This window comes from Phytophthora infestans, genomic scaffold, assembly GCF_000142945.1.
Source record: "Phytophthora infestans T30-4 supercont1.1 genomic scaffold, whole genome shotgun sequence".
Classification (NCBI taxonomy): domain Eukaryota; phylum Oomycota; class Peronosporomycetes; order Peronosporales; family Peronosporaceae; genus Phytophthora; species Phytophthora infestans.
Window position 1 is genome coordinate 5,075,325 of NW_003303758.1, and position 17,343 is coordinate 5,092,667.

A 17,343-nucleotide genomic window follows, 5' to 3' on the forward strand; every position below is an offset into this window, starting at 1 on the left:
ATTCGAGCACTTCGGAGGGTTTAAGATGCGCAATGGCTTCGAGAACTGCGGCTGGGAGCTTCAAGGCTACTTTGATCCAATGGGTCCGCTATCAAGTGAGAGTAGTGTTCAAGTCGACTTTGCCGAACGCAACCAAGATGAACTAGATTTTAGCGAGTTTAAATCATAAGCCTAGCCTAAAACATAAAACTAAAGACTAGCTTTTACTAGGCGTGCTCCGTGTCCTCAACGCTCTCGATACTAAGCAACGGGTCGATCACGTCACGCCGCGACGGTGGCACTATATCGCGCAGAAATCCCTCGATGATGCTCTTGCGTACTTCCAGTCGACGCTCAGTTTTCTGGAGCTGCCGTCCGTGCGCTTCCCATGTCCTACGCAACGCTTTGTAGTCACAAGTGACCCTAACACAACTTCCAGTGCTGTGTTTGCAGATTGAGTAACCTCTGCTATATGCGCCTCCACTTAGAAATCAACATGCCGTAGTAACTTTGCAATGTACTCCGGTGGCGGCTGTAGAACCACAGTATCCCACGTAGATCGATTCAGGCTCCGTGTGAGATCATTCGCCCACATACGCCACACAACACCGGATGCTTGAAATGTAGCCCCCTATGTCTCTTGTAGGTTTTGCACAACTTCTCGCAGCGAGGTCTCCGCGGCTGCGGCTGCCCGGCCCGTCTCGGCAGGCTGGATGCAGGCTGCAACAAACTCGTCACAATCTTGATCGTTTACAATCGGCAGCCCGAATTTGTAGATCACAAGCGCTGCAGTATATCCTCGCATCTTATAAAGCCACTGTCTCCACATCTGTTCGTTTTAGCTAATTTAACTACTTTTTTGGCGCGGAATTGCATGACTCGATCCCATTCATTAGCAGCATGGGTCTCGACGGACCATTTCCCGTCAGTTCTAAGCAGGTTTAGCACATAACTCGACTGCTTAATAGAGACAAGACCTTCTGCATTATTCCATGGAATGAGCTTCTTAATGACAACGTCATTGAGGACCTCAGCCGAGCTGTCACGCTGAGCAATGGTTGCTTGACAATTGGCCGCGATAGAAGTGAGCATGACCTACTTGTACTTTTTCTTTTCCAGTGTAAGATGCATCTTCCAGTACCGTCGCTGCTACGATGGCTGGTGAAGCAGAATCTGCTGTTGGAAGATTTACAGCGCCTTGAGTGGTGGAAAGCACCACCTCTGGAGGGGCGATCGCTCCTACATCTGCTGTAGAGCACCTGTAGACGCAGCTGTAGCCACTCGTTTGGATCCTAGAGGCACTTCTGTCACCACAGGGCGCGTACCACCCCGAGTAGCTGTCGGAGCTACTGGCAATGCAGATCGCCGTGGTTGTTTCGGGACAGAGTCCTCAACAGTTGCTTGTGATAGTGACGCTCTTGCACCTAGCGACTGTTGTGGGGTCAAGATGGTGTTCAGTGGCGTCGGTGTCCGGCTACGTAGCTGGTTCGGGGAGCTGTGAGCTCGGTTGTGCAGACGTGGTGACCTTGGTGGCGTGGCTGACATGATGCTATCCGGCAATGCTGGGTTGGAACTGCAGAGGAACCAAAGACATCCCCCCATTGTACGTAGACATCATTCTCTTTGATAGGAGAAGCGATTGATGACTCGGTTCGTTTGTATCGATCCTTCAGGAAAAGCTGAACAGAACTCCCAGTACACGTTTTGCATTTTTGAAGGCGTTGCTTTCGCACATAAAACATTTTAGCTAAATTTTTCTTAAAAAGAAACATTGAAAAGAATTTTAGGCCATACTCGAATATTTCAATGATAGTCCCAAATTGTGAATCTGGAACTTTCTCTGTCCGGAAATATAAGCCAGGTCGCACTTAAGTACGCTGCAAAATATCAGGCCACATGCCTTGCTTAAAATCTGTAGCTGCTCTAAATGGTGCGTTGTGGACGAGACGAAAACCCGCTCTTAAACTGTTCAAATGGAGGAAGAGATAAAAAAAGTTTCTGCAGTTGTTTCTCAGTTTTTAGCCGGTACATGTACTTGTAAAAAGACGCGAAAAAGTAGCGCGGATTTTTTTTTTTGGTCTTATGTTTGAATTTAAATTTTACGTGGCACTATATTTGTGGACAGAGGAAGTAAAAATACTCTAGACAAGCGTTTTTGCTCACCAAATGAGCATTCTCAATTATTTAAGGACCACTCGATGCTATCAATCCGGAGGTAAGAGGTAATTTTAATTTGGGCTTATGGTCAGCGAGACCAATTCTTCCGGCCCCAAATCCGTGCTCTGGCGTTTACGATGGGCTTTATGCAAACACGACGCCACCACGACAAGCTCACCGTGATGGTGTCCTCCTCTTTCATGTTCACAACAATGGTAGTCCACAGGACCAGCAACTCACAAAGACGGGTGCAGGTATGTAGAATTTCAGAACTCCATGCTCCAAATTAGAGTTTGACGCAAGCTCACGCTGTACAGCTTTGCAGCCGTGATGCAGGGTATGGCGGATTTCACCGTCGTTGTACAGCTTTGGATTTGATTCCTCCGAATAGAGATACAAGATGGCTTCCCGACGGTATCACTACAAAAAGAATTGTCTGTAGTGAACAGCAACCTACGACTACCTACGATGTGCATGTACATGCAGCGACAATCATTTTCAGACCACTGTGAGCAGCGGTAGCATTGCTACTTCGGCTTGCCACTTTTTCGATCGATGGCAAAAAATCCGTGGTTGTGTGATAGTTCTGGGGGTCAGTTAGAATCAACGTTCGCGTAGTATTCTCGCCTCTGGGGCGGACATGACGGGCCTTATTCATGGCCGCCATGACGACGATAACCAATTGTCGAAGGATACAACGCGGTCTCCATCCTGGACTCGGGCGAAATTAGCTGCAGTTTGCGCACAACCCGTTCAGTGCTTGCTTCTCTGTGCCCTCTGCTGCATTTTGTTACCATGCGTACTGCGAGGTTTCCGCAGAGATAGCCTGCTTCCGAAAGCATCGAGCTGTCAGCCTTGCCTGTGAGGCTTGTGATCGCGTGCGGTGGATCCGAGCTGCGCCGTAGCTTCGACGGAAGCTAGAAGAACTGAGCAGCTGACCTCGACGAAAGCGTCAATGGCTAGTGTAGCTATTGTGGTAGCCATTGGCTTCAACAATCTAAATCTGGATTTTCGGTAGGCGAACGGCAAATCCTGACTGAAAATGTCCGTCGTGCCTTTCTCTGGTCGTATGGTTTAACAGCTCTTCAACGTACGGCCAGACTGATTTTTGCCAATCAGATTTAGTAAACATGATTTATCGAACAGTATTGTAGAACGAAGGAAACAATGGCTGCCAGAGACGGGGTATTCGATCAAGTACTTTCAAAACACTCAATTATCAATTGGAAAATCCATCGATGGCGCAACTCTCAGTGAGAGTATCTGTTGACAGGAATCAGGTGAAAGTGCTTGAACCTATTGTACATGTACATGTATTTGCACGTGTACGCTGGAATGGGATCTGTGTCACGTCTCACTGATGAACCGCAGATTAGCGCTTTCCGATCCAAACAAAGGTTATCAATGATCTTCATGCCCACCTTCACAATGGACTTTGATATGCATCAATTGTGGTTCGCTGCAGTGCCCTGCGTACCGATATGCCAGTTGACGCCCAGCTGACACCGATCGCTGAACATGTACTGCATTCATTCAAAGTGACCCCCCCTCTTTGAAGCAGCCAATCCTGGCGTTGTCTACGTGAGATAGGTCCGTGCAATAAATTATTACATGTATTGCCATTGGCAATTTGCCAATAATACATGTAGGGTAGCCTTGAAGTAATCGATGGCGCGAGAGCACTGCGCAGTTGCAAGGCAAAAGTCGAACGATGATACACTTCGTTTACGCACAGTAAATGACTAGTCTACCGTAATGAATGAGAGTAGAGTGACTCTTTTCTACCGTCGGTAGACCGCCATTTCACGATCGCCACCTCTTTATTGCCTCAGAAGTCCAGCTAAATCAGGATACTTTCTTCGCTTACCACGGTGTTCGATACAAGCAGGTTGACGTGATTCATCGTCAGCGATCCATTGCTCTCCAACAACTCTCATTCATCGTTTCTCCTTCTGCTGAGCAAACACCTTCACCTCTGAGTCAGAGGCTCTGACTCTGCAAAATGGGCTCTTACCTTTCCATCGTCAACAACACCGACGACCCGTGGACCTGCAAGATCGGACCTGATGAGGCTGCTCTGAAGATTGCTGGTATCGCCATCTCTGTCGTTGGAACTCTAGCTACAGTCATCGGCACGGCTGGCGCTGCTGCTCCTGTGGCCTCCGCTCTCGCTGCGAATGGAGTCGTATCAGTATTTGGGGTATCAACGAGTGCCTTAGCTGCAGGTGCTACTGCTGCTGCCAGTGTCACCTCAGCAGTCTCGATCGCCGGCTCCGTCTCGGGATTCGGCATTGCAGTCGCGCAAGGCATCAACGACCACCTCATCACGGACGGATACGTTAGCATCGCTCCGGGTGACAAGCACCAATGGGGTAAGATGAGTCTTTCGCTTTGGCAGCAAGGAACGTGTGTCCGCACCACTATCGTCGATGAAAAGACCGTCACTACCGACACGCTGTACATGCGCCCGATCTTCAGCGGTGGTACGGGACAACTCGAACCTCGACCACGAGATTCAGTTCTGGGATCGACAAGTTTGGCTTAGAGACGGAGACTGTGAGTGGCACGACGGACCAGCAGCGTCGCCACCACTCACCACGTCACGACACAAAAAAGGAAGGTCACAACCACAAAGAAGGAGGTCACCACCATTATCGCCACCACAAAGATGGCGAGCATCAAGATGGACAGACCGTTTACTTCTACGTCAACGGCACTAACACATATGACGCGATCTTTAACTACAACTAGGCTGTCTAAGCTGGACCCTAGCAAGCGTTTGTAGCACATTTCGAATTAGCTGGTGGGAAAAATGTTCTCGATTTTAGCCGCGAATATAATTGATTTTTTGAGTTTGTCGATTTCTCTGATGTTGTGGTCCTTCTATTTGGATTTTACACTAGATTTTTTTTAAAGAAGCCTGGTAGATATAGAGACTCTAGACTATGTCTTGAGCTTTCTGTTGAGTTTGCGAGAGACCAAGTCGTTTAGCATTTGCCTCTCTGAAACTGTGGCCCAATAATCTCTTGAATAGGATCGCTAAATGCGTAGATTTTACGTCAAGTTAGGACAAGACCAATCTACATGTAGTCAGTCATGCATCACAATAATGCAGGATAGAGAGCAAGTCGATGTCATCGATCTTCGACGAAATCGCTCGTCTGAAAGCAGTGCTTGATACATGTACTACATGTGCCATGTCCCACCTGAAGTAAGGAGGAGTCAAGGGTAGACATAGAAAAGAAACTAAAAAAATCAATTTGATTTGTGGATTAAAGAGAGAGAGAGGTCACCAAAGTGATCGACAAAGATTCAAGTGTGCTACGAGTCGGCAAACGCTTGCTAGGGTCCAGCTTAGACAGCCTAGTTATAGTTATAGCTCGGGTCATACGTGTTGGTGTCGTTGCCGTAGAAGTAAACAACCTGACCATCTTGCTGCTCTCCATCTTTGTGGTGGTGATGGTGGTGGTGGCCTCCTTCTTTGTGGTGGTGGCCTCCTTCTTTGTGGTGGTGACGGTGGTGGTGATGGTGGTGGCGACTCTGTTGGTCCGGCGTGCCACTCACAGTCTCCGTCTCAAGGCCAAACTTGTCGATCCAGAACTGAATTTCGTGGTCGAGGTTCGAGTTGTCGGTGGCTCCACTAAAGATCGGGCGCATGTACAGCGTGTCGGTAATCACGGTCTTTTCATCGACGATGGTGGTGCGGACACACGTTCCCTGCTGCCAGAGCGAGAGGCTCATCTTGCCCCATTGGTGCTTCTCACCGGGAGCGATCTAACGTAGCCGTCCGTGACGAGGTGGTCGTTGATGCCTTGCGCAACGGAAAGGCCGAACTCCGAGACGGAACAAGCGGCTGAAATCGCCTCGGAGATTGCTTCTGCTGATGAAGCTAAGGCCTTTGCTGATACCCCAAATACTTTTACGACTCCATTCGCGGCGAGAGCGGAGGCCACAGGAGCAACGCCGCCTGTGCCGAGGGCACTGGCAAGAGTTCCCACGACAGAGATGGCAACGCCAGCGATCTCAAGTGCAGCCTCATCAGGTCCGATCTTGCAGGTCCACGGGTCGTCGGTGTTGTTGACGATGGAAAGGTAGGAGCCCATTTTCCAGAGCTAGAGGTGAAAAATGCTTGCCCAGACGAAGGAAAATCGAGAAATGAGAGTTGTGGCGGAGGCCATGGCAAGTTGTGACCCATTGCCAATGGGTCACTGGCAGGAGTTGAACACCTCGAAACGCATGGTAAGTGACGAAAGTATCCTGATTTAGTTGGATTGGACCTTCGAGGGAACACGAGGTTGGATAGTGGGAATCGGCCGACTACAGTAGCTGTTCTACTCTTAGTGATTGCACCAAACAGTGATGACAAGTCATTTTTCGATGGGTAAACGAAGTGAATTATACTTCAACTATGGACCTTGCAACTTTCCTCACTCCAGCGATTCATGTTCGGTGTACAATAGGGCTCAAAATTACTTACTTGGAATATAACTGAATATTGTTCAATTTCTCATATTCGTAGCAAATTCGTATTTTAGATTAGTATCTCGTTAGATTCAAGGTAGTTTTTGGCTTTGATCTGCACTTAGCGAATATGGTAGTCTATCGGAACGAATGCTCCAATAATTACGCTGACTCGTACTAACTTCACAAATACTACTCAGTATCTTGCTTTTATTGGCGACAATATCACAACTGTGTATCGTCGTCGCTACAGTCTTCTTCAGCTCCCATATAAATGGAGCATGAGAGACTAGTCCGCCGACGGTATGCCGTACGAAGCCTTGCCTGTCGATTGGCTTGATAGCGCTTCCGCTTTCTTGTTTGCTTCTCGAGTGTACTTGCTCCAATTTCGCGCAAACGAGTGTCATACTTGGTGTTGTCATCTCCGTCATCGTTCCGAAGAGGCCTCAATCGAATATTGACATTTGTAAGAGCGACACAAGCCCGAAAGTATAGGTCGTAAGCGGTCTCGTCAAACTTCAACTTGTCGGAACAAATTCCCCACAGAGACTTTAATCTACCGAAGAAATTCTCAACAATGACACGGTCATGCGCGAGCTCGTCGTTAAAACTGGCGTCTTCGAGCGAGAGCGGCTGCAGACGCCCGCTTTTAATGGGGTGAATTGCTCGGTACTCACGCGCCATACCCTGGTAGCCCTTATCGACTAACACCGCCCATTCTTTCGGATACTTGTCTTGTAGTCTCCCTTCGTCTCGCACATTGGCATCACTAGAGTGTTTGTGAAGAGCTCGCAAATGAAATGCTGCGTTCCTGCGAAAAATCTCAGCGTCATGCGTGCTCCCACCGGTGTGCTCCGTGCAATTAATCGCGACACCGTTCGGCAGCACCGACACCTCCACTTTGTAGCCATACAAGTGGTGTTTGCCACTGTAATAGCGTAAGCTCTCGCTCATGTTACCGCTGGGTTTGTTAGCATGCTGAAAGGTAACGTCCGTAGCATATCGAGCATACGAGAAGTACTTAAACGCATGCCCTGATCGTACAATCTTCCCCAGTGTCCACTGGTCATGCTTTCTCTACGTACATTTCGTAGAGAATAGGAGACAGTATATCCATAAACTTGCGGATCATTTTCTGAAAGGTGGATGGCGAGATTCTGAAACCTCGAGCAACGGTGTCCCATTTTCCAAGATGTTTGAGCGAACTCAGCGTCATAAAGAAAACGTCGCGCGCAGCGTAGCGGCATTTTTTACCGCGGCCCACGTTCCACTTCCTCTGCAAATGAGGGTACACAGCTGCCCAAACATGGTCGAACTCCTCTGGCGCAAAGTTGGTGAGCTTGAGCACCCCATCGGGACCTTCAGCTTGTAAGCAGAAGTCAAAGACGGACGGCAAAGTTCCCACGCCGGAGTTGTCCCCTTCGTCATTGTCGTCTCTGCGGCTGTGTACGACGATTTGAGCGACCTTTGCCTTGCGACGTTCCTCCCGCTCAAATAACTCGGCAGTGGAGGCACGAAAGTCGGCCTCGTTGAGCGTCTCAGCGGTGCAGTCTTGGCGGTCTTGGGAGCGTACCATAGTAACCTAATATTGTAGATAGAAAATTCGGAAATGACCGAGGAACTGCATTTTACGTCTTGCATTATCTCAGCAAACAGATAGGGCGAATAATGGCTACTATCTCTTCGCATGCAAACTATGAAAATATATAGCGATCAAATCATCAGATGTTTTCTATCCACATGTGTAAACTCCATTCCAGAATTGTACTACAGCGTTCCAGAATTCTAGAATGGTACTGTTACACATACTCTGTATGAACGAATGAGCTCTAATCTGCCAGCTCTAAATAAAGCTGTACGAGTAACAGTTGCTTTTGCACATTAGCATTTTGAAATTGCTACAGCTTATTAATAGAGGCCAGCTCATCTTGATGCGGCTGCCTCAACTCGGATCAACAAGCGATTGAGGACTGATTTACTGGAGACGTCCCTCAAACTCTGAGTCAAAGATTGTGATGGTCAACTGTACAGCATTTCTTGAGGATGTGCTCTTCGTGCAAATAGGTTCAAAGCCTTCAAACTATTTACACTGTACAGTACGAAGAGAAGATATCCGGAATGGTACAGTACATGTACTCTCTCATTTTTGTACCCCTCCCCGTCTACGACAATCCAGTCACCACGATTCCCTCCTGCGACTGACACCCGCACAACTCGCCAATTTGCTGAGCTGTTACTGTACTGTAATGTTAGCGTCGAGTTTTTAATAGCACTTAATGAATAGCTGTGATCGATGCACAAGCAGATCGCTCAAGAATGATCACTTCAACCATCGATCTTCAGTAGTCGCAGGAACTACAATTAACGTCATCCCCAGTCTCATCACAATTACACATAAATGTATTCCAGGGCAATAGTGCAGAAAGCATTTTAAATGAAAATAGTAGTGACAATATCCGAGATATTAGTAAAAATAAATAAAAATATTGCCCAAACATTTACGACAGCACTTTAGATTAAAATTATTATTGGTAAACTCAAGACTCAAAACACATTTTTCCTGCATTGTCGGCCCATTGCTGTAAGCTCAACCAGGGCAAACCTTTTGACTACTCAATCGGCAGTGTTTCCTAAAAATGCTAATTTTAAAAAGTTTTCGGTCCGACAAATATTATTGACAGTCAATACTATTGACTACAGTACAGCACCCCGTTTTCGCGCCCTTGGTAAACTTCCGGCCTGAATGCAAATGAACCATCACTTGTACCGGTATGCAAAAATCAAGTTTATTTAAAATCCTATTTGGTCCCTCCCGCAAAAACGGGGTGAAGTACTGTGCCGACCATACATAAAAAGTGCACAGCAGTCATTATCGGAAGTGGACGAGGGATGCCGTCCCTTGCTGCGTCACCATCTCGTCCCTGGCCCGTCCCTCCAGATAGGCAACTGTCTGAAGTGGATGGCAGTTGATAACAGCAGTTATCCGGATTGCATCCGGACTGACAGAAAAAAGACACAACAGAAAAAATTCCGACGTGGCGAAAGACTCCGTCGTTCTTGTGGGAGGTGATGGCCCCTTGGGCGGCGGATGGTGGCTGCGACGGTGGCGGCTACGGTAGCACTGGCGGTAGCGACGACACTGACGGGGACTGTGGCGAAACCTACGGGTGTAATTGAAGAAACGATAGGTGCTGTCGAGACAGAGCCGGAAATGGGCGCGGAAGGAGACGAGCTCTTGCAGGTATCAAGGGTGCCGGACGCGTTCGAACCCGTCGTGGAGGCTGTGTCGGTGGAGGTCGGATCCGTCGCTGCAGAGGTGGTGGAGACCGTCGCCGTGGTAGAAGAGATCGTAGATGCAGTGAGCGCGATGGAAGGCGCTGCTATCAGCGTGTACGAACCGGAGGTCCTGGAGCCAGCGACCGAGACGATCGTGGCAGACCCGGACGTGGAGGCGGCCATGGAGAATCTGGTCACCGACGTGGTGAGTGGTGCAGCGATTGCCATGGAGCCCGTGGTGAGTGATGATAGCCGTGCAGCGGAGACAACGGAGACGGCACCTGACGTGCTGGAGGAGGCTGCTGTGCCTGCGGAGACGAAGCTTCAGACAGACGACATCGACACGTCGGTGGAGGTCGGATCCGTCGCTGCAGAGGTGGTGGAGACAGCTGCTCAAGCTCAACATGGAGAGTACGAGACGGGTGGCTACTTCGCTCTGGTAGGTGTGACCAAGAAGGCGATTGAGTCGTTGGGGCACTGTGCGGTCGACATGACATGCAGTACACCAAGAAAGGCATACACGAAGGTAAATTAGGGAGTTATGTATGGCGTTAAAGGTTTGAGTTTGTAGTATCCCGCTGACGCGTACAAATGTTATTTTAACAAATTACTGTATGTATTCGTGCCTTTGACAGATTACTGCCAGCCTTTTAAACTCTCACTCAACGCGTTCAGAGTAAGCTGAGACTGTGTACGTTGGCCCTCGAGAATGCACACTGCCTGTGCTTCACTAACATGCTGTTGTTGTGCCACCAGAGTAACACGATCAATAATTCGCTTACGACGAAAGAAGAACCGTTTTTCTGCGGGGCTGTTGCGCCAGTTTGAGCCGTAGCGCTCCTCCAGGTCGCGTACCGCTGGACCTCCATGGATACCGGTCGTCCATTCTTGCCAAACTTGTTGCACTGTTTTTATGGATCTCACTAACTTGTAAGTTGGAGGCAATGGTGCATGCTGAGACGCAGCAACAGGGGTAGAAGTTGATGATTGTGCTGATCCCCAGTCAACAGTAAGACGGACCGCTGAAGACCCCGATGTAAGTCGTGAAAATGCTGTCGCTATATGGTTAATTGATGTACTGATCTCGTTGATCTTGTTGTCGATGTGCGCTATTGTTTGCTGCTGCTGCTGCTGCTTTAGGTGGTCCATCAAGTCTGGAACAACTTCGTGTAAATGCGTTGTCTGTGGCGACTTTTCGGTGAGCATTTTTGCTTTTAATTCCAATGCAAATGAGTCAAATCCTGTCGAGTTAAACGGTGGGTGCATCCATATCTTGTGTGTAAGGTGAAGGTCGCGCAGCTGAACCGCGTCTTGAAGAAGCACCACCCGAAGGTATAGTAACAACTCCAGAAACCCTCCGGTTGCTACGTGTGGTGCTGACTGTTGCATGTAAGCTGCCATGTAGGTTTCAACAAACGGAAACACGTCGCGCAGGAGACATTCTGGGGAATCGATTGCCGCTCGATCCAAGAAAAATGTGCGCCTATCCGGAGGGAATCCAGCAAGAGACCGCATAGCTTCGCGTGGTAAAGCGCTCAGGTAGCATCCCTCCATTGCAGATGCATTCCATCTTCCTAATCGTCTAATCTGTGATTCCGTAGCACCAGCCAGTTCAGCCATTCTGGCACCTGACCCTCGAGCAGCATGGGTCTTGGCCTTCGAGCGCATCCCTAGCGCAGAAAACGCTTTAACGGTAGCGTCGTAATGCGCACGGTATGTCATTGGAGTTGTGATGTCTTTGTTTGACTTGAGTAGCTTAATGTCGTACCATCGTTCAGGCACTAAAAAATCTGGAACCGCTTCCTTTTGTACAGACCACCGCCAGAAGAGATACAGAGCGAGGGCACCTACAGGACACACCTCCACATTGCGATGTCTAATACAAGACCCAAATTCACGTCGCCGAAACTGATTTGTCTTGCCTTGTTCCATGATCATCACTAACGCTCGACACTCTGTAAATCCTTCATGTTCCAATATCACGCTGAACAAGTCTGGTAAATCTAAATTACGCGCAGATTCACCTCTTAGAAGACACGCGTGGCAAAGGAAATGGCTCATTCTGTTGCGCAAGTCACTGCCAGTATTTAGGTTCATATAGTAACGAGAAATGGAAACGAGATCATTCGTCGTGCAATATTCATCTAACAGCGAACCAACTCCGCGATCCGCATACTCTCGCTTGTTCTTGGCGTGGCTTTCCCGCTTCAGCGACGTCAACAACCCTTTAATGAGACTGTTGCGAGGATGCGGGTGCGAATTCGCCCCTCGGCTTTGCTGATCGCTGTGCAAATCTGAGACTGCATTCACGTACATTTCTACTGTAGCACCACTAACTTTGCGGGCTGAACCTTTGGTGCGGACTTGTCGATCGACCACTTCTTCTTGAAGAAACAAGTGCATTTTGGCTGCAGTAACCTGGTACCGAGTAGTCTCGTGGAAACCATTTCTTTCACACCATGCCTTAAATTCTCGCTGTTTCGGTGCATACGCTCGTATCGTGTAGGCCAGTCGTGCTTCACGACAGCGGTCCAGGGTCGCATGCGCGCTCTCTTCGAGTTCGACCTGCAGTCCTGGTGGCTCCATGGTGTCTCTACAACGTTAGTGTAGACCGCACACTTAACATATAATTATTCCGTAACATAGGTTTTACCTATTCACGACGGTCCGTCTTCACAGAGGGACCTCGTCCCCAACACTTAGTGCAACCAAGTATAAGATACCCTACCCCTAAGAAGATAACCACTCATTATCGGAAGTGGACGAGGGATGCCGTCCCTTGCTGCGTCACCATCTCGTCCCTGGCCCGTCCCTCCAGATAGGCAACTGTCTGAAGTGGATGGCAGTTGATAACAGCAGTTATCCGGATTGCATCCGGACTGACAGAAAAAAAGACACAACAGAAAAAATTCCGACGTGGCGAAAGACTCCGTCGTTCTTGTGGGAGGTGATGGCCCCTTGGGCGGCGGATGGTGGCTGCGACGGTGGCGGCTACGGTAGCACTGGCGGTAGCGACGACACTGACGGGGACTGTGGCGAAACCTACGGGTGTAATTGAAGAAACGATAGGTGCTGTCGAGACAGAGCCGGAAATGGGCGCGGAAGGAGACGAGCTCTTGCAGGTATCAAGGGTGCCGGACGCGCCCGAACCCGTCGTGGAGGCTGTGTCGGTGGAGGTCGGATCCGTCGCTGCAGAGGTGGTGGAGACCGTCGCCGTGGTAGAAGAGATCGTAGATGCAGTGAGTGCGATGAAAGGCGCTGCTATCAGCGTGTACGAACCGGAGGTCCTGGAGCCAGCGACCGAGACGATCGTGGCAGACCCGGACGTGGAGGCGGCCATGGAGAATCTGGTCACCGACGTGGTGAGTGGTGCAGCGATTGCCATGGAGCCCGTGGTGAGTGATGATAGCCGTGCAGCGGAGACAACGGAGACGGCACCTGACGTGCTGGAGGAGTCTGCTGTGCCTGCGGAGACGAAGCTTCAGACAGACGACATCGACACGTCGGTGGAGGTCGGATCCGTCGCTGCAGAGGTGGTGGAGACAGCTGCTCAAGCTCAACATGGAGAGTACGAGACGGGTGGCTACTTCGCTCTGGTAGGTGATAACCAAGAAGGCGATTGAGTCGTTGGGGCACTGTGAGGTCGACATGACATGCAGTACACCAAGAAAGGCATACACGAAGGTAAATTAGGGAGTTATGTATGGCGTTAAAGGTTTGAGTTTGTGGTATCCCGCTGACGCGTACAAATGTTATTTTAACAAATTACTGTATGTATTCGTGCCTTTGACAGATTACTGCCGGCCTTTTAAACTCTCACTCAACGCGTTCAGAGTAAGCTGAGACTGTGTACGTTGGCCCTCGAGAATGCACACTGCCTGTGCTTCACTAACATGCTGTTGTTGCGTCACCAGAGTAACACGATCAATAATTCGCTTACGACGAAAGAAGAACCGTTTTTCTGCGGGGCTGTTGCGCCAGTTTGAGCCGTAGCGCTCCTCCAGGTCGCGTACCGCTGGACCTCCATGGATACCGGTCGTCCATTCTTGCCAAACTTGTTGCACTGTTTTTATGGATCTCACTAACTTGTAAGTTGGAGGCAATGGTGCATGCTGAGACGCAGCAACAGGGGTAGAAGTTGATGATTGTGCTGATCCCCAGTCAACAGTAAGACGGACCGCTGAAGACCCCGATGTAAGTCGTGAAAATGCTGTCGCTATATGGTTAATTGATGTACTGATCTCGTTGATCTTGTTGTCGATGTGCGCTATTGTTTGCTGCTGCTGCTGCTGCTTTAGGTGGTCCATCAAGTCTGGAACAACTTCGTGTAAATGCGTTGTCTGTGGCGACTTTTCGGTGAGCATTTTTGCTTTTAATTCCAATGCAAATGGGTCAAATCCTGTCGAGTTAAACGGTGGGTGCATCCATATCTTGTGTGTAAGGTGAAGGTCGCGCAGCTGAACCGCGTCTTGAAGAAGCACCACCCGAAGGTATAGTAACAACTCCAGAAACCCTCCGGTTGCTACGTGTGGTGCTGACTGTTGCATGTAAGCTGCCATGTAGGTTTCAACAAACGGAAACACGTCGCGCAGGAGACATTCTGGGGAATCGATTGCCGCTCGATCCAAGAAAAATGTGCGCCTATCCGGAGGGAATCCAGCAAGAGACCGCATAGCTTCGCGTGGTAAAGCGCTCAGGTAGCATCCCTCCATTGCAGATGCATTCCATCTTCCTAATCGTCTAATCTGTGATTCCGTAGCACCAGCCAGTTCAGCCATTCTGGCACCTGACCCTCGAGCAGCATGGGTCTTGGCCTTCGAGCGCATCCCTAGCGCAGAAAACGCTTTAACGGTAGCGTCGTAATGCGCACGGTATGTCATTGGAGTTGTGATGTCTTTGTTTGACTTGAGTAGCTTAATGTCGTACCATCGTTCAGGCACTAAAAAATCTGGAACCGCTTCCTTTTGTACAGACCACCGCCAGAAGAGATACAGAGCGAGGGCACCTACAGGACACACCTCCACATTGCGATGTCTAATACAAGACCCAAATTCACGTCGCCGAAACTGATTTGTCTTGCCTTGTTCCATGATCATCACTAACGCTCGACACTCTGTAAATCCTTCATGTTCCAATATCACGCTGAACAAGTCTGGTAAATCTAAATTACGCGCAGATTCACCTCTTAGAAGACACGCGTGGCAAAGGAAATGGCTCATTCTGTTGCGCAAGTCACTGCCAGTATTTAGGTTCATATAGTAACGAGAAATGGAAACGAGATCATTCGTCGTGCAATATTCATCTAACAGCGAACCAACTCCGCGATCCGCATACTCTCGCTTGTTCTTGGCGTGGCTTTCCCGCTTCAGCGACGTCAACAACCCTTTAATGAGACTGTTGCGAGGATGCGGGTGCGAATTCGCCCCTCGGCTTTGCTGATCGCTGTGCAAATCTGAGACTGCATTCACGTACATTTCTACTGTAGCACCACTAACTTTGCGGGCTGAACCTTTGGTGCGGACTTGTCGATCGACCACTTCTTCTTGAAGAAACAAGTGCATTTTGGCTGCAGTAACCTGGTACCGAGTAGTCTCGTGGAAACCTTTTCTTTCACACCATGCCTTAAATTCTCGCTGTTTCGGTGCATACGCTCGTATCGTGTTGGCCAGTCGTGCTTCACGACAGCGGTCCAGGGTCGCATGCGCGCTCTCTTCGAGTTCGACCTGCAGTCCTGGTGGCTCCATGGTGTCTCTACAACGTTAGTGTAGACCGCACACTTAACATATAATTATTCCGTAGCATAGGTTTTACCTATTCACGACGGTCCGTCTTCACAGAGGGACCTCGTCCCCAACACTTATTAATAGTATAGGATACCCTACCCCTAAGAAGATAACCACTCAATATTTTCGCTCGTGTCACGTCTTCAGTAGCACAAGGCGCCGTATCAATAGTATTAATTTAATACAGACTCCCCGATTAAGCCACAGCAATGTCAATTCCAGCTTGCTGATGAGTGCTAATTTGACACAGAGCTACTAATTGACTAAAAGCTATAGGTACAAGTCGGGCGATGATCCACTTCATTTACCCACAGCAAGTGCCTTGTCGACAGTAGCTGCTGCCTTAAGCAGCAAATAAAAGTAAGCCCACCTTCTTATTGCATCGTACAAGTAAATCAGCATACTTTCGTCACTTACCATGCGTTTCGAGGTGTTCAACTCCTGCCAGTGACCCATTGGCAATGGGTCACAACTTGCCATGGCCTCCGCCACAACTCTCATTTCTCGATTTTCCTTCGTCTGAGCAAGCACCTTCACCTCTAACTCTGGAAAATGGGCTCCTACCTTTCCATCGTCAACAACACCGACGACCCGTGGACCTGCAAGATCGGACCTGATGAGGCTGCACTTGAGATCGCTGGCGTTGCCATCTCTGTCGTGGGAACTCTCGCCAGTGCCCTCGGCACAGGCGGTGTTGCTCCTGTGGCCTCCGCTCTCGCCGCGAATGGAGTCGTAAAAGTATTTGGGGTATCAGCAAAGGCCTTAGCTTCATCAGCAGAAGCAATCTCCGAGGCGATTTCAGCCGCTGGTTCCGTCTCGGAGTTCGGCCTTTCCGTTGCGCAAGGCATCAACGACCACCTCGTCACGGACGGCTACGTTAGCATCGCTCCCGGCGAGAAGCACCAATGGGGCAAGATGAGCCTCTCGCTCTGGCAGCAAGGAACGTGTGTCCGCACCACCATCGTCGATGAAAAGACCGTGATTACCGACACGCTGTACATGCGCCCGATCTTCAGTGGAGCCACCGACAACTCGAACCTCGACCACGAAATTCAGTTCTGGATCGACAAGTTTGGCCTCGAGACGGAGACTGTGAGTGGCACGCCGGACCAACAGAGTCGCCACCACCATCACCACCACCGTCACCACCACAAAGAAGGAGGCCACCACCACAAAGAAGGAGGCCACTACCACAAAGAAGGAGGCCACCACCACCATCACCACCACAAAGATGGAGAGCAGCAAGATGGTCAGGTTGTTTACTTCTACGGCAACGACACCAACACATACGACCCGAACTTTAACTATAGCTAGGCTGTCCACGCTGGACCCTAGCAAGCGTTTGGCGGACCGCAGCACACTTGAATCGTTGTCGCTTAGTTTGTGGAAGTATAATTCACTTGTTTTAAACCACAAATGCAGTTGGTGTTTTTTCTTCGCTACTACCGGTTGTTATTTGCACTATACCGGTAGTTGAAAGCCAAGCTTTGTTGATATTGCAGTTGCAAATCCAGAGTCGGCGATGATTCACTTCGTTTATCGGGCAGGAAATGACCCGTCTATAGTACTGACTGAGGGAAGGCCGCCATGACGACCTGGCCATTGCCGCGCTAGGGCAGCTAAATCAGGTTGCTTTACCAATGGCTTCGCGGTGTTCGATCCTAGTCACCGACGTCATCCAGCACGA

The 17,343-nt window shown here is 49.5% G+C and overlaps 4 protein-coding genes across 4 annotated transcripts; 2 read left to right on the plus strand and 2 right to left on the minus strand.

Annotated features, from left to right (window-relative positions):
* Positions 1–206: 206 nt before the first annotated feature.
* On the minus strand, positions 207–784 carry PITG_00832 (uncharacterized protein; the record flags this gene model as incomplete). Its single annotated transcript, XM_002909338.1, has 3 exons — positions 207–332; positions 476–610; positions 707–784. 3 exons carry the CDS (start codon positions 782–784, stop codon positions 207–209), a joined length of 339 nt encoding a protein of 112 aa, XP_002909384.1.
* Positions 785–3,990: 3,206 nt separating this feature from the next.
* PITG_00833 (uncharacterized protein) lies at positions 3,991–4,997 on the plus strand (the record flags this gene model as incomplete). Its single annotated transcript, XM_002909339.1, has 2 exons — positions 3,991–4,619; positions 4,682–4,997. 2 exons carry the CDS (start codon positions 4,139–4,141, stop codon positions 4,885–4,887), a joined length of 687 nt encoding a protein of 228 aa, XP_002909385.1.
* Positions 4,998–5,499: 502 nt separating this feature from the next.
* Positions 5,500–6,239, minus strand: PITG_00834 (uncharacterized protein; the record flags this gene model as incomplete). The annotated part of the gene is made up of 2 exons (XM_002909340.1): positions 5,500–5,856; positions 5,901–6,239. 2 exons carry the CDS (start codon positions 6,237–6,239, stop codon positions 5,500–5,502), a joined length of 696 nt encoding a protein of 231 aa, XP_002909386.1.
* A 9,934-nt stretch (positions 6,240–16,173) lies between these two features.
* Positions 16,174–16,970, plus strand: PITG_00839 (uncharacterized protein; the record flags this gene model as incomplete). Its single annotated transcript, XM_002909341.1, has 1 exon — positions 16,174–16,970. The coding sequence occupies one exon, from the start codon at positions 16,209–16,211 to the stop codon at positions 16,968–16,970; it is 762 nt and encodes a 253-aa protein (XP_002909387.1).
* Between the last annotated feature and the right edge of the window lie 373 nt (positions 16,971–17,343).